General features: G+C 38.7%; 1 protein-coding gene across 1 annotated transcript in view; it reads left to right on the forward strand.

Moving 5' to 3' along the window:
- Nucleotides 1-25363, forward strand: part of LOC118596980 (MDM2 binding protein) — a 71692-nt gene that overhangs the window by 1089 nt on the left and 45240 nt on the right. Inside the window, exons 2-11 of the mRNA XM_036208184.1 lie at nucleotides 14-94; nucleotides 4397-4470; nucleotides 4634-4785; nucleotides 6353-6411; nucleotides 8271-8415; nucleotides 9359-9476; nucleotides 11921-12055; nucleotides 13624-13718; nucleotides 15231-15303; nucleotides 20043-20160. Of these exons, the coding sequence (XP_036064077.1) occupies nucleotides 14-94; nucleotides 4397-4470; nucleotides 4634-4785; nucleotides 6353-6411; nucleotides 8271-8415; nucleotides 9359-9476; nucleotides 11921-12055; nucleotides 13624-13718; nucleotides 15231-15303; nucleotides 20043-20160 (1050 nt within the window). The remainder of the gene's footprint in view (nucleotides 1-13; nucleotides 95-4396; nucleotides 4471-4633; nucleotides 4786-6352; nucleotides 6412-8270; nucleotides 8416-9358; nucleotides 9477-11920; nucleotides 12056-13623; nucleotides 13719-15230; nucleotides 15304-20042; nucleotides 20161-25363) is intronic.

Below are 25363 nucleotides of genomic sequence, written 5' to 3' on the forward strand. Positions count from 1 at the left end.
ATTACTTTTACAGACTTGACAGCATCCAGTATTTATCACCTCTTGAAGAAAACCATCCACGATTCAGTCCATCCAGATGATAGCACATTTCCTGGTAAGTGTAACGGTATAATAAAAGCCTCCCCCCCCCCTCAATCTGGCATAGCATTTTATTGGAAATCAGTTAGTTTGACAATTTAGGAGTATAAGAAATACTTGTTGACTTTGAATAAGTCACAGGGATATGGAGATATCTTAGGGAAAGACTCAACTCCATTACCATTCCTTTCTGGTGTTTGGATGTTGTAAGTTGTTACAAAAGTTACTCTGGACTCCTAACTTGAGTTATGTTTCTTTCATGATCTCCCCATCTTTATGTGTATAGCGTAGGGTAATGTGGTATTGTGAAGAGGTTCTTGCCTTGAGTAAAGACACATTATTAAAACTCCCACTCTGACTTTACCACTTATTTGTGGGTTTTTTCCCCCTGTACATTCTTACTGATTCTCTTAAAACCAAGTAAAACATGACTTTGTGCGTGCCAAAGACAGTGCTCTTCTCCCCTGTTCCCATTGCTTTGACTTTCTGAAGTGATCTCACTTTTTTGGGGGTAAGAAATCTTTCCTCCCTTTAGCTCTATTGGTATTTTACAAACACATCTATTTGCTTTGATAACTTTCTTTTCTTTTGCTTCTTCTCCATCTGATAATGTTCCTCAAAGGCTCAGAAAATGGAAATATGAAAAATCCTAAAGGCTGAAGGAAATGTCTGTAGATGCCAGGAAGAATGTCCTCATTCTGATTGCTGTAGCTCTCAAGACTCTATGATAATCTGCTCTTTCCTTTATTTAATTAGAGAACCTCCAGTCCCTCCGGGGCAGCTCTCATCACTGAGGAATGATTGCTAGTATGTGCTGCCCTCGCCTGTTGTCCAAGTTCTAATGGTACTAATTTCTTGAGTTGGTAAAATTTAGATAAGCGCCGCTGTTGTAGCAGCAAAGATTTCCTCCATTCATGTTTCTAAATGTATATGTAAAGAGATCTTGGGAGCATATCCTAGAGGTTCTCATGAGTGTATTCACCCAGCTTGTTTGGGCAGAGTGTCTCATAAGACTCTCCTTTTGTATAGTAATGCAGAACTCTGCAAGCTGAAGTCATGCAAGACCATCCTAATACAATAACCAGTTAGAGAGTACAGTTGTTCCATGACCTGTAACACGCTATTAAGGCCTATAAAAACTCTTGTTGGGGGGCCATTGAGATGGTTCAGTGGGTAGAATTGCTTGCTAATATGGCTGATGACCTGAGTTCGCTCCCCAGGACCCAGGAAGGAGAGAACCAACTGCAAATTGTCTTCTGATCTCCACAAGGAGCTGTGACACACGTGTACACACACCCACACACACACTGTAATTTTAAAAAATTTAAAGCACTGGTTGGTTTTGTATGCGTATTTAAGAAAGTAAGTAGTAAAGGTAATATGTGTGCTGAGAGTTAAAAAATGAGACGCACTGCAATTAAAGCATTTTATTTCTTTGTAAAAACAGCATTGAAAACAGCCAGTCAGCACTTTCTACTGGTCAACATAGAACTTACACAGATTTAGTATCTTTTCAGTGCTCTGGTGACTTACACACTAGTGTCAGCTGTCAGTATTGTGAGCTATCCCTCCATTCCTTTAATGTGAAAGATTTTGCTGCCATTATTTTCCTTGGGACAGATGACAGGCACGACCTTATCCTTTTTATCATGTTTGTCACAGTAACTAATCTAGAACTCTTTTTTGTTTGTTTGTTTGTTTTTTTGACACAGGGATTCTCTGTGTAGCTCTGGCTGTCCTGGAACTCACTCACCAGGCTGGCCTTGAACTCCCAGAGATCCGCCTGCCTCCCTGAGTGCTGGGATTAAAGGCGTGCACTACCACCGCCCAGATAGAACTCTATTTATATAGACAGATTGGAGTAGCACTTTCAGCACTAACAATTTGGGTTTTTTGTGTTCTTCTTTCTCACTACTTACCTTTTCTAGTTCACCACTGAAAAATACTACATGGATTTGTATTAGGAGATTGGGAGGAAACAAAATTTAGATCCTTTGTTGTCCCTGTGTAAGTTGAATGGTAGATGTTCAGTGATCAGTTGGCAAACTGTGAAAGTAGTAACATGATCAGTCACTGGCATGGCACACGTTTTTTGTTGGTAATGGTTTGTGTACTGAAAAACTAGGTTTATATAGTTATGCGGACATCTTTGTAAATAGCATCAGTGCATTTGGAACTGAATTCAGGTCTGTAAGGTCAATGCTTGTACTTAATGGCCTACCAGTCTCTCTAGCTCCTAAGTTTCTGTTTCTTCTTTTACCTCTCCTCCTTCTCATCCTCCTCTTCCTCCTCCTCCTTCCTTCTTTTCTTTCTTTCCTTTAAATAGGTGTGGGTATGGGGTGTGCATGTGTATATATGCTTGTTCTCATGTGATCTAGGGATCCCTTCTCTACCTCTCAAGTGTTGGGATTATAGGTGTGTGTCACCCCTGCCTGCCTGGCTTTTATGTGGGGTCTGGGGATCTGAGCTGCAGTCTTCACATTGCATGGCATGTACTTTATCTGTGAGTCACCTCCCTAATGTCTAGATCTGCTTTTGAGATACTCTAGTTGTAGTGGACACATTTGAGAAAGTCAGAGCTATTGGAGTTATTGCAGAAGATCAGTTGATGGGTGAGGGGAGGTAGGAAGCGGATAGATCTGAAGGGAATTGGAGGGAGAATACCTGACTCAATGTTGACTTGGCTTATTTTATTAGAAAGGAGTCATAAATGATATTAGAAATCTGACTAGGATAAATGTGATGGTGACATTTACTAAGATGGAAGCATATTCATAAGCGTGATGCCTTGTTTAGAACATGTGGCTAGTTGCCTAGTAAGATATTGAAGTAAAATATTGTGTAAAGGTTGAACAGAGATGTTTGTTTCTGAGACCATAGGAGAGTAGTGCTGGAGATGTGGTTATCAAATCATCTGTGTATAGATGGAAGCCATGAGAAAAATGAGGATGTTTATAGATGATGGGAAGACAAAGGAACTCAAAAGAATCCCAGGATTCAAAGAACACCAATTTTAAGAGACCGTGAAGGAGGAGCCGGAAGAATGAGTGGGACAGATCCAAGTGATTTAGGGGGAAGTAGTCATATGATGAGTCACCTCACAGATCCAAGTGGTTTAGGAGGAAGTAGTCATATGATGAGTCACCTCACAGATCCAAGTGATTTAGGGGGAAGTAGTCATATGATGAGTCACCTTTGAGTCTTTCTCTCTCTCTCTCATATGCTGAGAAATTAAATAGCAACAAAACTGAAAATTAATACTTGAGTAAAGAGTCAGCTCTTGGTGACTTTGAATACAATTTCAATGGCATTTTGGAAACAAAAAAGCCCACTGAAATGCCTTTGAATGGCGAAGCTGATGAGGAAGAGGTAGTCACAGACAGGCAGCATTTTCGGGGAGTTAATGAAAAAAGTGAAGAAAGGGGTGCAGCAGTAGCTGAACACACGTGAAGCTAGGACTCCATCAGGAAATGCCGCTTGGAGAAAAATGTCTGTGGTTTTCAGTGGTGAGGGGCTGGTTCGGAGCACCTGGCCTGGGATCATGTTGAGGGGTAACCTTGTATTGGAAGGTAGTGCCTCTTGCCTTTTGGCAGGAAGGAATGAAGAAAGACCTAACAGGAAGGCAAGTAGAGTGGTCTGTCTCCTGTAAGGACTTAATAGTCAATGGCTTCCAGTAAGGAAAAAAAGGATTCTGCTGAGCTCTCTGGAAGAAAGTTGCAATTGACAGTTAGCACCTCACCTCACTCTCACAAGTTAAGTGCATGCTTCACGGTTTCCCTCCCAGCCTTGACTCTGGTTTCTCTACAAAGCTCTCAGTTCCCTCTGGCTCCTTGGAGATGTGTTCCAGAGTGACCTTTGAGTTCTTTTTATTATTATTATTATTATTATTATTATTATTATTATTATTATTATTACTGCATTTTCCAATAGAACATCTTCCTGTGGCCAGGTAGAACCAAGCCTGCATGGTCTTTGGAGAGGGAATTGTTCTTCCTTAGTAGCCTATCTGGTTTTGTATGAACAACCCATAATTGAGTAGCTGTATTTTAACATTATAGTAGATTTTAAATGATGATTAAGTAATGTGGATTTTGTACTATGATGAATTCATGCAAACTTGGAACTTTATTCTTTAGACAGATTGAAAGCTTTGAATTTTTACCAGTGATTTCAAAAAGACACCCGTAAAAAAGTATATAACTTGGAAAACTATAGACTGTATTTCAGAATTATGTAATTCCCTGAGCAGTCATTTGTTAACGATGACTGCTTTTTTTATTGTCTGCCTTTCTTCTAATAAGTGTGATTTGTTTTCAAGCTTGTTCAGTGGGTGGCACACCTCATCCCAGGAAGTGGTTCTTTGCCGTGCAAGCAATATGCGGATTTTATCAGGTAATAGCTGTTGGCGAATGCCTTTCCTACAAGAAGGAATTTCAGGAATCCAGGTCGTTTAATGCCACTTTCCGATGGGTTGGTTTTTGTAATAGCTGTCGGGAGATGCCCGTGCTGTAAATGGTTCCATGACTCCTCTACTTACCGCTGTCTCCTCTGTTAGTTTTGTAGTTCTGATTGGCAAGAGATACATTTTGATGCTGAAAAAGATAAAATAGAAGATGTTCTTCAAGCAAACATAGAAGAATGTCAGAGTGCTGCTGAGTGTTTTGAAGAAGATGACAGTAACAGCAGGGAGTCCCTGTCCTGGGCTGAGTATGCTCACAGGCCTATACCACCGCCTTTCAGACGTTTAGCACTAGCCTGTCCTTTAGAGACAGGAGAGAAAAGATGGAATATTTTAGCAATGTTGGGGGGGGGTGATTTTAATCAACTGCGATATTTAATACTTTGTTTTTAGAAGACACTGGGTAGTTTAGCCCTGTTATCTAATCAATACCTGAAAATGTGGTTTAGGTTTACACAACTGTTAGGATGCTGTTCCCACCAGCATGGCCTTTTCTTGAAGCTAACTTCTGCCTGATACTGTGATAGCCGGACGTGAGGACTTGCTTAATGCTAACAGCTAGCACTCAGACGAAAGCCCATTGTTCCTCTGTTCTCTGTGGCTTTTTTCCCACTTTATATGCCTCTTCAACATTTCTGATACGTTTTGTAATCCACAGGATTTCTGAGGCGTGTCAGTGTGACTGACTTGTAAGCTTCTTGACTCTTGTTAGAATGTGAAAGCCATCCAGGCTCTAAGTTATGATAATCTTCCTTCCTAAGGTGTTCCATTTCTGACTCCTTAAGCCCTTTCATTTCAGTACACTTCCTAGTGTGACAGAAAAGGCTTTTGGTATTCATATAATATACCTATACATTGTATAGGCTTTAAGAGTTCCTTCTTCTTGATTTCAGATTGTGTTATTCACTCTGTTAGTGAAGAAGGAACTATGGAATTAGTAGAAGTTAGGAAAGTACTCTCTGCTTATATGAGGCAAAGCCAGGGACTTAGCTCCTCCTGGGTCTCTGTTTATTCACTCATCAAGTATGGAAGTTCTTTTAGGAACTTTCTAAGATACCTCCATTGATCCTTAAAAGGACCTTATCAATTCATGTTTTACCACTGAAAAAACTATGCAGTAGTTTGCATGTGGCCATATTTCCACAAGAGGGAGCCTGAAAACTATATAGTCTAGCACAGGATGCTTTAAGATTTTTGTTTTACACAATATCACCCTATGAAAAAGGATTGAAAGACTCTTATCCTATATAATAAATTATTCTGAGAAGAAAATTTCACCATATGAATAAAATTTATAAGTTTTTAGGACTCTGAGCAAAATGTTATATTCTCAGTGAAGGCTTAGAACTAACTTAGAGAAAAGCAGTGTCCTTTATTAAAACCTACTGCTGGCTTGCTTTGAAGAAAAATGTTTGGCATATTATTTATATTGGATACATAAACTATAACTTAGGGGTTTTGTTTCCATTATTATTGTTGGTTCTGTTTGGGTTTTGGGTGTGGGTAAAAGCGTGTATTTGTGGGATGAATTCTAGCTTTCATACATAATAGTTACATAATTTTAGGACACTTATTTAAAGAAGAAATACTATCCTAATGGTACATGGGTTTGTCAGCAAAGTCAAAGAAGGTCATGTGTCTAATGTATGTGACTGGGTACACAGATCGTTATTGCCTATTTTGATTATATGGTTTATATGTGTGTGTGTGTGTGTGTGTGTGTGTGTGTGTGTGTGTGTGTGTGTATGTATACACACACACCTATATGCATATTTGTGTAGGCTATTTTTTTCTAAATCTATTCTTTTATTGTAGCCTATATGAAGAATCAGCAGAAAATTTGCATCAGTTATCAGACAAGCTTCCTGCTCCTGGTAACACAATAACTGTTTTCTACTTTATATGGATGAGTGATGAAGTCTGTATTCAATAGAACATTAATCCTGTAAATTCCAGGGGAAAAAAGCTTCTTTAACCTAGATAGTTTGGATAACATTCTTTTATAGTGCTGTTAGCATGCACATCACCAGATGAAATGTTGGAATGTTGTGCCGTGGAACAAAGCTCTTTGCTCAGCATCCCCCCCCCCCCCCCCAGTCTAGGGCCTTGCCCTTGCTAGGCAAGTGCTGTACAACTGAGCTAAATCCCCAGCTCATCAGCTTTTTTTTATAGGAACCTTTTTTGTTGTTCCTAAAATGGGAAGCATATTTTATGAACTACCATATGATATTATCCTTAAAACTTTTTTTGTTTTAATGTAGCTTTTGTGTGTGTGTGTGTTACTCAAATAGTCATTGGTAAAATTTGGCACAGTTTGGTATTGGCAAATACTTTTGCAATTTTTTACGAATATTTTCATTGTTGAATATTACTTTTTTTTTTTAAGATTTATCTATTTATTTTGTATACAGTGTTCTGCTTACATATATGCCTGCACGCCAGAAGAGGGCACCAGATCTCCTTAGAGATGGTTGTGAGCCACCATGTGGTTGCTGGGAATTGAACTCAGGACCTCTGGAAGAGCAGTCAGTGCTCTTAACTGCTGAGCCATCTCTCCAGCCCCTGTTGAATATTACTTATTGACATGTTTGATGTCTGAGTTATATGTCATGCATTGTTTTAGGAACTGAATATACAGTGTGTGTGAAGCTAGATAATTATAAAGGATCTCAAAGCTTACACATAGTAAAAGCCTTATAATCAAGGGGCTGGCATTTAGAACCAAATTTTACTGCAGAGTCCTGTATGGAAAATAACTAAGGGTGTGTTGAGATGGCTCAATGGTTAAGGGCACTGGCTGCTCTCGCCGAGGACCTGAGTTCAGTTCCCAACACCCTCATGGAAGCTCACAACCATCTATAATTTTAGTTCCAGGAAATTCAGTGCCCTCTCCTGGCTTCCATATGCATCGACATGCACAGTCATGCAGACAAACATACACATAAAATTAAAAAAAAAAAAAAAAACTTTAAAAAGAAAATAACAGAATGTATTCACAAATAAACATTTTTATAACTTTTTTCTCCCAAGGATTGAACCCAGGGCCTTGTACATGTCAATCTACTCTCTAACTCATCAGATTTCTTTAGTAAAATGTATCAGATTTAAAATATTTACTAAAATATTATACAGTTGCTGTCTTCATCAAATTAAATGCCTTTGATTATCAAATGTTTATTTGGTTTCTATTTCATTTTAGCTTTTCTTGTCCTTCAATACATTTGTAATTTTATGTCATTTAAACTGGGGTGAAGTAAACCTTCCTCGGAATCTAATGATGCTAGTATAATTGGTTATACTGAATGTTTTATTGTCTTTTAAGAGAAATGATTTATTTGAGCATTGCAATTTTATACTCATTCATTCCCTTTTGGATAACAAAATTAAATGTAGGAGAATATAATGAAATTGCACAGGTTTATTTTTTTCCCCTGTTGAGTACAATAGCATTGATGATCTCCAGAGCAATGCATATAATTAACTACTTACTGCTGGAGACTCGGCAAGTAATTATGATATAGTTCATTGTTTTCTACCATGCACCAGCTATTTCCAGGTAATATGGCATGAACTCAGATGATGAATACTTCAAGTTTTTGAACTCCTGAAGATGTGTATTGTTTTGAAATACTTCTTTGTCTTCGAAATAAGTTTAAAATTCAGCTGTTTAGAGCACTGTTTTGAGCTACTCTAGATTGAACATCTTTTAAAAATTATGATTTTTTTTTCCTAGGTAGAGCCATGTTAGACATAATACTCTTGCCTTCTGACAAAGATCCTCCTACACTGAAAGAGTGCTTGCCCACTGTAGGGGCACTGAAACATCTGAAGGAGTGGCATTCAGCCAAAGTTATCATCGCAGGAAATCACTGTGAAATGTAAGCTCCTTTGGTCACGGATCATTGTTCTGTTCAGATCTGCTGCCGGGGTTTCAGTAGATTGAACCTTTGAAAAGGACTTTAATGTGACGAGGTAATGTTTTCTGTCGCACTCTGATTAGAGAATTGTACCTTTACTGCAACTTAGATTTTGCTCCTTTCATATTTCCTAGATGTTTACGTATTTGATAAATCCTATCAGTGCTGATCTATAATCACTGTTGAACCTTGGTTCTCCAAATTCACTGTGTATGTTCCAGCAGGCTTTCAGTACCCAGTGAGTACCAGGGTGACTGGTATGCTGGATTCGTCCCATTCTGTCTGCTTTCCGTGGTATATGCCAAGGCAGAATTAAGTACACACAGTTGTATTTATGACACATTAGTAGAGGTCAATTGTGCATTCCACTTTTGATTCTAAAGTTAGTACTCAAACTGGATTTATGAACTTCGTGATTTTTTTTTAATTTCATAAATCAGGGACTTAATAGAATTGTGACTAAGCCAGGCATAGTAGTGGATTGTTGTTGAGTTAAGAAAGTGAGAACACATGGCTCCCCACATGGAAGTACAGGTAAAGCAGGAATGCTAACAGTCAGCATCACCTGTGATCCAGTGCTGCCATGGAATTCATAAAGCCATGAAGGAAGATTGGGGATGACAATTCCATTTCTGATCTGAGGGACGGGTACATCTGACACGGTTAAGCCGGGAGTAACGGGATGGTTTCGGTTCACGTAGTCAGGGTGATGACGACTCTGAATGTGTGGGAATGTGGCAGCCCATCCTCAGAGACTGACTTAATGGGTCATTCATATTAATATAAAATTGCAGTTACCCCTCTTAGGCTGTAGCTAAAATGGAGCCATTAAAAATCAGAAAAATAGAATTACCATCATTTAATCATCAAAATCTTTTTTTTTTCTTTTTTTTTTTTTTAACAGTAATTGTCAGAAAATTGCAGAATACCTTTCAGCAAATGTTGTACCTTTTGAGGAGTTCCGAAATGCCATTGACTCAAGGGAATTGTGGAGGGGAGAGATTCAGATACGGGAAAGAAAGGTAAAGAGATTTCTTGCTTTTACCACGTACACCGAAGTAGACCTTTGGACCTTGTTTCCAGTACAAGTGAAGTCAACACCAGTGTCCCTCAGGAAGATGTTCTAGTTTGACAAGTGGAGTTTTCTACAATGATAGAAACTGTGCATCTGCTCATAACAGGGGCCCTTAAGCTATGTATTGCTCCCGAGAACTATCTGTGATTTGCTGTACCCTCAACCGAATTTTTAATTTTATTTCATTTTAATTACTTATGATATCAGTAGTTACTGTGACTATATTTTAGGTATTACTGTTCTGTAGTGTGGCATTTTGAAAACAGTATTGGACATTAGTCAAGTTCATATTGTTGAACCAAGTCAATTAATTTTATTGCCAAAAGTATCCACCAGAAAAAGTAGTGGGAGCGGTTATCTAGTATTCTTAGGCGATCTCTGCCATATACAAGCCAGCTAACCCGAACAGTGTTTTAAAAGTTTTACTAGACCCTAGATATATCGTCTCTGTGATGAAATTGTCACTTAGATTTCTTTAGTCCTAAACTTCTGAGGTATTGGTGGTCTTTATATCTATTTTGTAATGTGTTCATATTAATTCTTGTAAGTTTTGTAGATAGGGAAATTAAGACAATTTCTTAATGTTTGTTCAAGACAGTGTGCCATCATGAATGGGTTCTTGCATCCTCTCCCCCCCTTTTTTGTACCTTTTCTCCCTTTATCTTTCTTTTCTTTTGGAGTTTTTTGTTTGTTTGTTTGTTTTGTTTTGTTTTTTTGGTTTTTCAAGACAGGGTTTCTCTGTGGACCAGTCCTGGCTGTCCTGGAAGTCACTCTGTAGCCCAGGCTGGCCTCAAACTGACAGAGATCCACCTGCCTCTGCCTCCCTGAGTGCTGTGATTAAAGGTGTGCACCACCACTGCCTGGCTCCTTTCTTACTGGCTTAATGGGACATCCAATAAAACAATAGGAATAAAGTACGTAGTCTATCTAGATTAATATACTGGCCATCCTAGTTTTAGGAAGACTCGGTTTTCAGGGAAACTCTGCAAATGGTGTTGCTAGGAATAAATGAATAAATAAATAAATAAACAACATTCAGCCAAAGTTGTAGGCGGAAGTTTGTTGGTCCCGCCCTGCCCTGCAGTCCCCTGGTCCCAGCGGTCTGCAGTTGCTTATAAATAATCACTCAGAGGCTTATATTAATTATAAACTGTATGGCCTGTGGGTCAGGCTTCTTGCTAGCTAGCTCTTACAACTTAACTCAACCCATTTCTATTAACCTATATGTTGCCACGTAGCCATAGCATTATCAGTCTGCTGGCATCTTGTTGCTCCTTCCTTGGTGTGCAGGCATCTCTCCTGACTCCACCCTTCTTCATCTTGTCTTCAGTTCGAATGTAACCTCATCCTGCCCTGCCATAGGCCAGTGCAGCTTTATTTATCTACCAATCAGAGCAACACACATTCACTGTGTACAGAAAGACGTCCCACAGCACAAAGTGAAGAGCTGACTATTGAGCAGGAAAATTGCCTTTGTTTTCATTTTCTGAAGTCGTGGGCTCACATGTAGGGAGATCATGCCAGAGTTCTTCTGTAGTATGAAGTTATTCCTGTAGTGTGAAACTAAGCACTCATTAGTCCACAGTAAGCATTTCAAACTTGGTGTCACTCCATAGCTTTCAGCCAGCAGTCATTCTAGTAGACTCTAGAATTATAATACCTGCATTCACATTTTGACTTGGTTCCAGTTTTGGGTGACATCTTGGTACCAGAGATGATGATGATAATAATTCATAGGGTTATTTGAGTTCTGGTTATTTATAATAACAATTCATAGGGTTTATTTGAGTTCTGTTATTTATACTAGTAATTCATAGGGTTTGTTTAAGTTCTATTATGTAGAGTACAGAATGACACAGTATGTCCCAGCTGTCAGTATTGTTGCATCTCTACTGTTAACAGCAGCACTTCTGTGGTAACTGTATTCTCATCACCCATTCTCATTTACATTGGAGGTAAACCCTGTGAGGCACTGTACTAAGTACCTAGTACCTGTGTACTAAGTACACAGGCACCTTCTGTGTCACTGTAACTTACAGACTGGTAGGAAGTCAGGCATTGCATGTGTACGGGGAGGTTGCTTGGTCCTGTGGGCTGCGTGAAACAGTTAGCATACTGTTGCTGACTTACCAAGGATCACGGAAAGGTGATTTATGAGAAGCTAGTGATGAAGTTAATAGAATGATGTTGATAGATTTTCAATAGGGAAAACTTTGTCTCTTTTTGTTTTGAGCCAGTGTATAAAAAAAAGGAAAAAAAGAAAAGAAAATTCACACTCATATACTTTATATTTAGAGTAATGTCAGTTTCTTCTCAATATCCATTCTAATACAGTATATTAGTCTTTATGCATAATACCTGTAACTGAGTTCTCTTGGTTTCTCTTTCCAGTTTGGATTTGAAATTAGTTTTCCTGAATTTTGTTTAAAGGGAGTTGTACCTACGAGTGTTAGTACATGTAAGTTACATACCTGCTTTCTTGCCAAAAAGATAGCACCATCGAAGGATAAGAACATTCTGCCTAAGGTAATTATATATACGTATAATTTTTCCTGCTGTCATCTGTTTGTGCAGCTTTGTTCTATAAAATATGTTTGACTCTTGTCTCACTAGTACTAATATGCATGATATATTCATGGGTATAGCTCATATAACTCTTACAATTAAGTGCTTTTGTGTGATGAGTACTATGTGTTGGTACTCATTGCTACAGAGTGTAGTTGTTGTTTTTTTTAAAAAAGGTAATAATTTTAAGTCAGTATCAGCCTGAATTGGACTTGAATTGGAGTTTACTATGGGACCCTTTTAAGATGAATGAAAGCTAGTTGCCTAGATGCTAAAAATTAGATGAAGGTTGAAGTTAGCTAGGCCTTGGTTTGGAACTTGACTCTGTCGCCTGGTATAGATTGGATACAGCCTTGGACGTTGACAACTCGTCTGTGAAATAAGAGCAATACCACCTTACAAAGTTCCTCTGAAAATTAAATGAGGTCAGAGACTAGCATCTGATGCAGAGCCTGGCATAGGCTTAACTTGTAGGATTAGACATGCTCATTCTCTTCATCAATCCTCCGTAGGTTTATTCTTTAAATGCAAGCAATGATAAGCTATAATAATTAGAGGAGTGCAGCTAGTTTGTTTGTTTTTTTTTTTTTTTCAAATATTGAAGACAAGCATAAGAGGAAGTCCTTTACGAGTACTTCTGAAATCAATCTTAAAATATCCAACTTAAGAATGTGTAAAATACAGAGGTCCTGAAATTTTAGGATGTCAAATGATGCTTAATATTTTCTGACAAAAGAGCAGTAGAACAAAAGGATGCCATTTCTGCTGTGAACTCATTTCCCATTGTTGTTTGTAATTACTGACTGTAGCCAGGTCTGTCTCTCACAGGATTTTTCAGTTCTTTTCTAAACTTTACCCCTAGAAAATTTAGTGACTTCAGATTCTCTTCTTTGGCAATGTAATGATCAAGTAAAATAATCTATCTTTAAACATTTTTTTCTTTGCTTCTACTGAGAACAATCTTCAGGTCCAACCTTTGCAATGAATTAAAGCAAAATTAATTTCGATAAATATTTCTACCATGTCTTAGTTACTTTTCTATTGCTGCGATAAACCCCATGGCCAAGGCAACTTAGAGAAGAAGCAGTGGTTTGGGGCTTAGGGCTCCAGAGGGCCAGATCCATGATGGTGAAGCAAAGGCCTGGCAGGGGAGCAGGAAGCTGCCGGCTCTTATCTTTAACTGCAAGGATGAAGAAAAGAGTAAAAACTGCCCACCTCCAGTGACACACCTCATCCAACAAGCTGAGCCTTTTAAGCCTCCTCAAACAGAGCCCGCAGCTGGAAACCAAGTCTTCAGATGCCCGGACTTTAGGGACATCTTATTCAAATCACTCCATGTCCCCGTCCATATACACATGCATGGCAGGGCGGGGAGAAAGAGGCAGGGTGGGAAAACTAAAACTGTTTTTCCTTTGGATGTGTTTTCTTTGTGTGTCCTGTGAGGCTGTTAAACTAATAATCACTAATTTGTTTGCTTTCATTTCATTTCCAGGATTAAAAGTATTACGCAATCTGAATTTCCTTTTCAGGTTTTCCATTATTATGGTCCTGCTTTAGAATTTGTGCAGATGATAAAATTATCAGACCTCCCCTCCTGTTACATGTCTGACATGGAATTCGACTTGTATCCTTTTGTTGACACGCTCATCTTATTTTCCGTTCTCTGGGTCGGGTAGGATGTCTGGGGACCAGCAGGTCAACGTGTTAGGTTTACATTTGTTTTCATTTCATTGTATACCTCATTTACTGCTCATGCCCAAGTGGAAATTCTTCCCCAGGGGGCTGCTGGGGGAGGGAGTTCCTGCTTTCTCTACATTCTTCTGTCAGCAGTCATTCCCTTTGGGCAGTCTCTTTCCTTTCCCTGTAGATTACTTGGTGTGGGCAGGATTATGGAACTAAAGCAGAGGTGACCAAACCTTGCTTCTTTGGTGCAGTTATGATGAATGTTCTGTGCTTGAGCACAGGTCAAGTATACACACTTTGTGGCATTCAATGAAACTATCTTTCCAACCACTCTGTCTTGATACACCTACATGCATATTTTATTGCTTTGTCTTGTTTTGTTTCCTGTCATTTTATTTAGTTCTAAATATCTTTGAAGAATAGCTTTTGTTTTTCCTGAATCCTAGCTGCCTCCCCATGATTTCTGTCATTTTCTTGATACTGTTCTGCTAAAGAAGGGTTGTGGTGTGTGTGGGCATGACTCTTGGCTCCTCTTACTTCAGCAAAAGCCACACTTTTCTCCCAACTCAAAAGTTAGGTTTCTGAAAGACCTCACTTGCCAAAACCTACTTGTCCTAAGGAAAGTCAGAAAAGCACATATTAAGCCATTTCTACGATTTCACTCTGCATTTAGGTGTTGGATCATGCATGCCCTAAGATAATTCAGTATATCTTTCCTGGTCATGATTTTAAGAAAAGTTTTATAATGTATTCCCCCACCCTTTCCCCATGCCTCAAGTACTGTATTTATGCTTCTAGAAAGGCACAAGGCTTCCTCCAGGTTGGCTTCTTGTTGCTGATGAGCATCAGAAGAAAATGTTAGGAATATGTAGGGAGTGCAGAGTAATTTATACACATTTCTGTCTTGCTCAGATGTTTCTCTTACTGTCAATATGATTGATAGATGAGTACTAGTTGAATGATGCATCTTTCTATACTTAAGTAACTGTAAATGTCACCAGATATACTGAAATATTCAAAATATGTTTTGGGGGTGGATCACTTGTGTGTAGGTCAGAAGACAGCTAGCAGGAATCGCTTGTCTTTTTTCACCATGTAGGCTGTCAAAGGGGCAGGCACCTTTACCCCTTGAGACACTTCACCAGCCCAGAACAGACATTTTATAGTACATAATTGCTGGTTTGAAATGGAGCACTCACATAGCACTCTTGAATTTTTTAATACAGAGGGTTTTTTTTTACTCATTTCTTGTTTTTATAATTTATAGGAATGATAATCAGGATTAATAATCAAGAAAATAATGTGTAAGGGAAAGAATAATTGTTAATTCTTTTACTTAAGCTTAATGAATGATTTTCAGTGAACTATGGGAGAGTGAAATAATCCAGCTTGTTTTTCCAAGTTGAGTTTTTTCCCGGTTACTATTCTCTCATTCTTTAACTCCTTAGTACAGAGAGGTGACCAGAAACTGCACAAGGCAGAATTCCATGCTGCTGTTGGAACAGCTGTCTTCTCTGTGTGGCAAGGTATAGAAGGCGTTTATTAATTTGTTTTTTAATCCTTAACATTTAAGGACATGATAAAGTGAACACAGCTCTTGTTTTAAATTTGGTTTCTTTAGTCTAATGTAACATAGCATGGCTTTGGCAGTAGTTCATGTTAAGACATTGCTCAAGTGATTCTTAGACAAAGTGACATTTAATTTTATAGGAGACTTGGATGTAAACCTTATGTGCAATGATTTTAAAAGTTATTCTAAATTTTAAAATGCATCATTAATCTCCTGTTTGGTGAGATCTCATTCCAGCTTGGGGAAGCCATTTGTATGCCTGTGTTGTCTTTTCATGGGCAGGAGGTGGAAATGAGATGACTTAGAACATCACTGGATGGTTATTTTTATGTGAAAAGGACTTCTCTATTCCAGTTCTGCATAAGAGATTTGTAGCTATTTTAATAATTACACGTGTATATCATATGATAAATTTGATGTCTTTTGGACACTTTTTAAAAACTGTAAAAATATAGAATCCTGTGTTTAAAGTCCTGTATCATTTTGAATAAGAAAAACATGGAAGTTTTTATTTCCTTCTGGAAATTTCGTCAACTATTGCATTTCTATAGGAATGATTTTTAAAGCACAAAATACTTACTGGCCGTCTTTATGTAACATTACTTATTCCTGTAGTACCAGCCTATTAACAAATGCTCCTGAGAGTAGACAGGGATCACTATCATTTTAGCTGTTTCCTCATGGTGTTATAATTAGACCTTGGTTGCAATCCCCTTAGTAAACTGATACTGTAAAGTAAATGTGATTTTGGTTGTAAGATGTCTTGCTATATGACCCCTTAGAATTTTGGAGAGTCTAGTCCCATTTTCCTGTATGTTTAATAGTGTTTTGAATAGTGTGTCCAAGTATTTTTGATGAAGTGGCCTTGGATGATGTCAAGTTAAAGCTACACATATGCCTTTGTTTAGTGCTGATATGAAATTACCCTTAGTCTATCTAGTTATTAAAGGTAATGCTTATTCCAGAAGTGAATCAAGTTATTTAGTATCTCGTGTGCAGCCATTTCGTTTTAAACGTGCCTTTGGGACCATGACTGTAAACTGTCAGTGTATAAAGCACAGGTAATTAGTCTGTGGGGCCTTCTAAGCTTCTCTCTGTATGCAGCAGAGAGGTGGTGTACACAAACAGGTGTTGTCCTAGTTAGGGTCCTATTGCTGTGATCAAACACCATGACCAAAGCAAGCTAAGGAAGGAAAGCGTTTATTTGGCTCGCACTTTCATCCATCACTGAAAGAAGTCAGGACAGGAACTCATGCAGGGTAGGAACCTGGAGGCAGGAACTGATGCAGAGGCCATGGAGTGGTGCTGCTTTCTGGCTTGTTCATCATAGCTTGCTCAGCCTGCTTTCTAATAGAACCCAGGCCTACCAGCCCAGGTGGGTTATAGAACCCACCATGGGTTGGACCCTCCACCGTTGATCACTAATTAGAGTTGCTTATAGAATGACCTTGTGGAGGCATTTTCTCAATCGAGGGTCCTTCTCTGATGACTCTAGCTTGTATCAAGATGATGTAAAACGCACTGGTGTCCTGTGACTTCCATAAACAAGCTCTGAATTTGAAGCTGTTTATTTACATTGGTTATAACTTATCTTTACATTTTTTTAAAAAAAGTAATTGAATAGCTGCTTCTTCCTTGAAGTTGAGTGCTGTATGTGTAGCTTTTTTTTTTAAAGTAGTTTGACTAAAAAGTTTTTGTTTAGAATATAAGAAATGGATTTTGTTGTGACATCATAATGTGTTTGGTTATACTTTGTTGTTTTTGGGCCGTTGTTTGATTTGTTGTTGTTTATCCAAACTTTTTTGTCCTACTGTGTCAAATGCTTGTTCAGATATTGAAGACAGCAGGTAGATAAGACCCTTTGTTGGTGCTTAAGTTCTCATAATCTGTGTGATCATCAGGAAGTGGCTTGGTTTAATGTTATCCCTTATTTATCTGTCTTTCTTTTTGCTTAGCCCCAAAGTAGATAAATAAATTTTTTTTAAAAAAATGTTCCTATTTATTTATTGCATTATAGCCTCTTTTCATAGACTACACAAGGATATTAGGGAGTCTAATAGCACTACTCTGTGATTAGGAAATACTGTTTTTAAGGGGAGTTTGTGAAGTTTTAAGTCTGAATTCACTAGTGATTGCTTGTTAAAAAGGAGCAGTGCAAAGAACGGATGGATCAAGGTTTGGCAACGAGGTTTGAAATGCACTTCTAGCTTTTTTGAGTCACAAAGGCAACCCAATGACTGGTCTCAAGAACTTGTCTGAGTGTTAGTGCAGGGGTAAGAATAAATGATCAGAATTCAAGTCTATTATGATCCAGTGTAAGCAACTGACACGGTTATTTTGTAGGAAATTAAAACCTGGGAGATTCAAAAGTATATGTTTTCATCTTTGTTTTAAATATTTGTAGCAAATGTTTAATCACAATTAGACTGCCTCAAAACTGGGGCCATAGCAGTGGGTAATGAGTCAGTATATAAGTTACATGTAGAATTGCTTTCAGCCTGGATAGGCGGCTGGAAGAACTTCCCTGGCATGTTCACCTCACTGGTGTCAACCTTTTCCACCCCACCGCTCTGGTGGCTCTTCTCCCATGGTCTGCATTCTGGACAATGATGTCTTGTTTATGAAAGGACCGAGTTTTAGCATTTAGAGAATTAGATTTGTCTTTGATATTTCATGATTACTTTCTATTGCTAAGTAGCTTTACTTCTAATTGCTAATATTTGACTGTGTAAAAGACATTTAACTTTTAAAAAGTTTTTCCTGTAATAATGAAGACAAACACTTCTTTCCTTAATTTTATATCTGTAATTAAGAATGTAGAAGTAAAAATAATAAATAGCAACAGAACTAACATTGTAAAATGCTAATTCAGTGTCACATAGTCATGCAACTAATCTATTTACATAGAGCAATTAAAAATATTTCCATTAGGTTTAAGATATTTGACTAACGTTTTGCCTAAATTTCTCCAGAGTTTTTTGTTTTTTTTTAAATTAATGTTCTTTGTTGGAATGTGCTGATTGATGTAACTACATTTCTAAAATGGGCAATATAACTCCAAAGTTGTAATTTGCTTTATTTAGTTCTTAATCAAACTGAGAATTTAGATAAATGCATCATAATGATTCTTTTGAGCAAATATTTAATAAACATCTGTGTGCTTAGCCTTGAGAATATAAATATGAAGTTGAATTTGCTCATACATCATTTGGAAGCTGCTGTAAGTTTGGGGGGGGGTCTAATTTGTTATCTTCTGCATTTTACTAATTAGCGTTAAATCTCTTATTTCTAGGAATGAAAGCCTCTCTCTATTGCTTTTGGATGTATTCTAATTTTCAAGCCACAAAAATAGTAAATAAAGTTAAAGTTTCTAAAGTTATGGCACCACACATTTTTGGTACTAGATCTCCCAGTTAATTCTTCGTGGTTTTGTAGATTCACAAAGAAATCATACCAACAACCTAAATGCACAGAAGATATGAATAGCTAATGTCTTAGTTACTTTTCCTGTTGCTATGGTAAATAGGCTGACAAACACACCTTAAGGGAGGAAGGATTCATTTCTGCTCTCAGTTCAAGGGTATAGTAGTCTATTATGATGGGGAACTTAAGACACCAGGTTGTACTATGTCTAGAGTAAAGAAAGAAAAAATGTTGTCGTTTGTCTCTGTTCTTTTGGATCTTTTGGGGGTCCACCACCCAACCCCCAAATAAATCACACACAGAGTCTTATTATTACTTATAAACACCCAGCCTTAGCTTGGCATGTTTCTAGCCAGATTTTCTTAACTTAAATTATCCTGTCTATTTTTTGTCTCTGGGCTTTTTCATTTCTATATTTCCATGTATCTTACTTTGACTCCTACTCCATGGCTGTCAAGGGGGCTGGGTAGCTGGGTAGCTGGCCCCTAGCATCCTCCTCTCCTCCTTTTCTTCCTCCTTCTTTTCTTTTCCTCTCAGATTTCTCTTCTATTTATTCTCTCTGCCTGCCAACCCTGCCTATCCTTCCTCCTGCCCCGCTATTGGCCGTTCAGCTCTTTATTAGACCAGCGGGTGTTTTAGACAGGCACGGTGACACAGCTTCACAGAGTTAAACAAATGCAACATAAAAGAATGCAACACATATTTTCATCATTAAACAAATGTCCCACAGCATAAACAAATGTAACACATCTTAAAATAATACTCTCCATCAAGAGACTAATAACTGTCCTTGCTCAGATTGCTTTGCCATTCAAGCGGTCCTGGATCCAAGCCAGGCAGTGATGCCACCCACTTTTAGGGAAGGTCTTTCTACTTCTTTAACCTAATTAAGATAATCCCTCACAGGCTTGCCTAATCTAAATAGCTACTGACAGCTGTACCCAGAGGTTTGCCTCTTAGGCATATCTAAATCTTGTCAAGTTGCTGATCAACACTCACCATCAGACAGAGTTTTCAGAAATAATTACCTAGTACTAAAGAGGAGACTCTAATTTTGGATCTGTCTTTCTATTTTGCTTCTTTGTTTCTCTTTGCTCTCTTATTTTGTGGGGAAGGCCATGGGGGGTCTTTTTCTTTAGATTTTGCAGTGAAGTGCTTGAAAAATCATTGCTCAATAATTGCTAAATGTGTGAAATGTGAATTTCGCGTGATATTTGTTAACAGTGAATTTCAGTCTGCGATCGATAACGATGCACTCTGTGTTTTCTTCAGGTTGGTGCTCTTTTTGTATTGCCATGTACTGTTAGTAACGTACTCATCCCACCTCCCAGCCAACTGGCTTCAAGAAAGTGGAAGGAATACATAGCTAAAAGGCCCAAGACAATCAGTGGTGAGTTCTACATTCTTCACTTGTTTTATTGGTGTATAATATAGATCGTGTATTATCAAATTTGAAGTAGAAGTAAATCTTTTTTGAAAGTATTGTTTTAATACCTCCAACCGTGTCCATTAAGGAGGGCAGTTCTCTATAGGCAGAACTTCAGTTAATTAGGTAGCTACTAATTTTGAATATTGGATTCTTAGACATATCAGGTGAAAATACAAAACAGGTGAAAATAAAGTGGTTCTTAACTATTTTATAGGATACTTATGCCACACAGCATCCCAGGTATTTTAGCAATATAATTTTTTTTAAAGGTTTATTTATTTATTATATATACAGTGTTCTGTCTGCATGCATGCCTGCACACCAGGAGAGGGCATCAGATCTCATTGTAGACGGTTGTAAGCTGCCACGTGGTTGATGGGAATTGAACTCTAGAAGAACAGCCAGTGCTCTTAATCTCTGAGGCATCTCTAGTCCAAGCAATATGACTTCTATAATAACTGTACATTGGTTTATCTTCATGTTACAGATAAGGGCGTTGTTGCATAGAGAGCTTACAGAGCAGGTCATTGACAGAACCTTGCTATGAGTTCCGGGCCTTCCCCCAAGCACTTATACATCTAGTAATCTAGGATGTTCAATATAGCGGCCACAGAGGTCCTTGTGCGCACAGATAAGCATTAGAGAAACCAGGAATGTTACACACAGGGTTGTTGTCTCTTTATGGGAAGAAATGTAAACTTGTTTTCTGCCCAGAAGGCTGGGAGCAGAGACAATTAATAGCCCAGTGACCTTTGCACTATCTGAATGACAGACCACACCAGATCTTCCCCCAGATCTTACATCCCCCAGATGTTACATATAGCCAATCTATAGAACTCATCTTTCTGGAAGAGGTCACATATACTTTACAAAGAGCTTCAATGTAATCATGTTTTAAGTGTTGTGTACATGGGACTGAATTAATTATCACCAGGAAACTTTTTTCCAAATTGTGCTATTCTTAAATATACCTAAAACAAACCACCAAGTGTCAGACTGTACAAGTTTGAACCAACATCAGCTTCTGAGTCGTGTTGAACAGGACTTCCCCCTTGTTTCACTGGGATCCTACTCTGCTGGCGTGGTGGGTATTTACAGAGACCTCCACAGTTCAAGACATTAGTAGAGCGTGCTACACATTGCTAGAACGTGAGTAAGTGCAGGTTTAACCCATCTCAGATGCTCATGGGGGATGGCTACAGCTGTGCTGTTTCAGGTACTTCAACAAAATCAGATTTATAGTACAGCAGTACAGTTAAGTTTCCCTCACACTGCATGAAGTCATGAGAAACTGTTTGTCAGCACTGTGTGTATCTGTGACTAGTAATGTATATGGAACATTTGCAAATCTTCAATACACTGAGTGTGTCCTGGGTAGCTCATCACTGCTTGTTTTTCTTCTTGTAATTTTATACAGCTTTAAGAAGGCTCTAAGTTGAAATTTCTAACTCTAATGTAGTTTCTTGATTGAGAATTTACTCAGGTTTCTGTTTGTTTGTTTGTTTGTTTGGTTTTCCACATGATTTTTATTGTAACTAAGAAAATACCTTGTCGTTAGATTTCAGGTTTTAGAATCACTGCCTCTTGAAACGTAGGGATGAAGTGTGGAAACTTCTGAATAGTCATATGACATAGATCACACGATCCTGTTTGAAAGTTGTTGATTACTGATTAGTCCAGGTCATTAGCACTGATTAAACTGGCTCCTTGCAGGAGCTTTTCCTTTCTTCTAAGAAGCAGAACAAAATCAAACAGGATAGTTGATTAAGGCCTTTCCTAGCTATGACCCTTCCCAAAGGGGACATTTGCTACTTATTCTATGGACACAACACGGAAGCCAAGTGTCATTTAAGAGAGAGAGAGAGGGAGAGGGAGGAGGGAGAGAGAGAGAGACAGAGAGAGAGGGAGGGGGAGAGAGAGAGAGAGAGAGAGAGAGAGAGAGAGAGAGAGAGAGAGACAGACAGAGAGACAGAGAGACAGAGAGACAGAGAGAGACAGAGAGAAGGCAAGTTTTGGTTAGTTTCAGTAACTCTTGGATCCAGAGAACTTCATACCCTTGCACTTCCATCACTAACCGTAGGTTTTCTCAATGACCCACGTTAACTCTTGGGTCATCCCCAAGCCATAACCATGTTTCTTTATCATTGTTCTTGAAGTCTCTGAATTAAAACTTAGCCTGTTTCCCAAAACAATCTACTGATTGTATTTCTTTATGACTTGGTCAATCATTTTAATTAATTAATTAGTTCATCCATCCATCCAATCAGTTAAACATTTTTTGGTTCATTTACCTGACCATGGAATGGATACTGTCCACTGGATGCAGTACAGTGATTTGGGGATTACTGCGGAAGGAGAGACTCTTTATATTCTACTCATTATTTTCATGTGGCTGCATAGAAAATAAGTGCTAAGAAGTAATTGTAAGTCCTGTTCTTTGTACTCAGTAAGAATGGACTGGGAGCAGTCCTGAAGACACTGCATGAAGAAAGCAAGGTGTGCGGTGATGTAGACACTATTTATGGTAAAAGAAACATCTCAGCGTATGTGTTCAACATTTATACGTATTGTGTGTGCATTATTCATGCTTTCCACAGACATTTTAATTGAGCATCTGTGGTTTACTAGGACCATTTATATGCCTGCCCCACATTAAACAAAATCTTGACGCTTACATTGTAGAAGAGATAAGACCCTTAGTTCTTAACCCCAAATGGTCACATAGCTAAGTGTCTTCATGTTTTCAGGCCTTTGCCCCTAAGCTGTTTTCTCATTCAGGATCAGTTTTGCTGTCGCCCCTACAATTGCCAGCAGACCCTTCTCCATCCTTGCAGCTGCATTGTTTCTCGTTGCTGCTTCCTGCTGTTTAATATCGTGAATTTGTCTCGGGTTGATGGTTACAGGTACTTAGAAATATTCGTTAGCTTATAAGTGAGGTATGTATTTCCGGCCGTAATAACTGCTGTCTCAACAACAACAACAAAATGAACCTGGACTCATTCATGAACCATGAGCCGAAATATGTGTCTTAGTTGTTACCAGTTCTCCAAGTTTCTTTCCTTGTAAAGCACATGTATGTTTTTTATTTGAACTACAGATGCAGTTGCTTTTATAGATGAACAGTTCTTTGTTGTGGAATATTATTTTAAGGTGTGTTACTTTTGTTTATGTTGCATTTGTTTAACTCTGTGAAGCTGTGTTACTGTGCCTGTCTAAAACACCTGATGTTCTAATAAAGAACTGGCCAATAGCAAGGATAGGCAGGGCTGGCAGGCAGAGAGGATATATAGAAGGAGAATACTGGGAGGAGAGATCTAAAATCTAGCAGCCAGAGATGGAGGAGGACTGCAGGGGCCAGCCTCCCAGCCACACACACAGCAAGCCATGGAATAAGGGAATGATTTACAGAACTGAGAAAATGGGAAAAGCCCAGAGGCAAAAGGTAGACAGGATAATTTAAGTAAAGCTGGCTAGAAACTAAGCCAAGCTAAGGCCAGGTATTTATAATTAAGAATAAGCTTCTGTGTGTGATTTATTGGGGAACTGGGTGGCAGGTCCCACAAAAGAGACACAAACAAACAACAGCAGTCTTAAGTAGCAGCAGATCCCTGTGGTAAGAACTAGGATGTGCTCAGTTTGATGTGTGCTTTAAAGTCTAGAAGCAAAGATGCTTTTAAGAGATAGTTAGCAAATCTCTCGAGAATCATGCTATGGAGAAAACTGGGAAAGAATTGTATAAACTAATGAAATTATCAACCTGTGTGTCTGGAGAGAGATTCCTTTATATACAATTTACATGAAAGGCCAGATGTATAATGAAAAGTACCCATGTTATAAAATTGTTAAAAAATCCAGTGATCATCATCTCAATTCATAGAGATCAGACAAAAATTGTTATCTGTCAGTGTTGGAGACCTGCTGTGTGAAAGGATGGTAAACAGCGCTGGTGGTGGCGCCGATTACCTGTGGAAAGTCAAGAGCTACGGCCACGACTACCTAGTTACATAGGGCTTTATTGGGAGGAAGTGAGGAGAGAGGAGAGCCAGGCCTGGAGAGACAGATAGATGATGGGGGGAGAGGGGAGCAGAGCAGAGAGAGAGAGAGGGTGGGGTCTGTATTCAGCTTTTTAAGGCACAGATTGTGTGACCACGTAGTAGCCAGCGCATGCTGATAATGCAAGATGCAAGACCTCCCGGTCAACTCTCCATGTAGCTGGAGTGAGGGCAGAATTCTAACAGTGTGCGTGCACACTGCATTTATTATCTTGGATTTTCAGAATATGCCACTGCTGAAGGTGTATGAATGGCTGAGAAAGCTCCTGAAAGGCTGCTCAGTCTCATTAGTCTTCTGAGAAATGCAGATGACAACCAGAATGTGCTGTTACAGGACACTTGTTAGAATGGTTGTAATTGAAACCCACGACCATCCCATGTTGAGGATGTAGCAAACTTCACACGTTTTTGGGTGGGGAAGGAGATGCTTCATAGAACATTTTGAGATGAAGCTTATACTTAATCATACAACCCAATAATTCTGTTCCTAGCTATCTACCAAGAAGAAAAGGGTATATATTTTTACATAAGATTTGTGAACAAATTTTTAAAAAACATAGGCATGGACAAAGGCTACTCTCAACCTTAGAGAAGCATCTGTTTTCAGTGATCAGTGCTTAATGCCGAACTCACAGCTGCCTAAGAGAGTAAGTGATGGATGAGGGCTTAGCCCTAAATTTTCTTCCCACTCCATGGCAGGGAAAAATCATGGAAAAAGAGACAGAATGTTAGAGCTGGAAGACAGAAAGGCAGAGAAACCTTTTTTTTTTTTTAAAGATTTATTTATTTACTATTATACAGTGTTCAACTTGCATGTATGCCTGCCCACCAGAAGAGGGCATCAGATCTCATTACAGATGGTGAGCCACCATGTGGTTGCTGGGAATTGAACTCAGAACCTCTGGAAGAGCAGCCAGTGCTCATAAGCCTTTGAGCCATCTCTCCAGCCCAGCAGAGCAACCTTGTAGACACAGCATAACTCGTGTACTCACAAACTCACAAACTGAGCAGTTGCAGTTACTTGTGCTTGGCTTGTACAAGACAAGCCCTCAACATTCAATCAGGGTGGGGAAGCGTCACTGAACCTACCTTTGCCGAGGATCTTTGGCCAT

The sequence above is a fragment of the Onychomys torridus genome, chromosome 16 (assembly GCF_903995425.1).
Source record: "Onychomys torridus chromosome 16, mOncTor1.1, whole genome shotgun sequence".
In the NCBI taxonomy this organism is placed as follows: domain Eukaryota; kingdom Metazoa; phylum Chordata; class Mammalia; order Rodentia; family Cricetidae; genus Onychomys; species Onychomys torridus.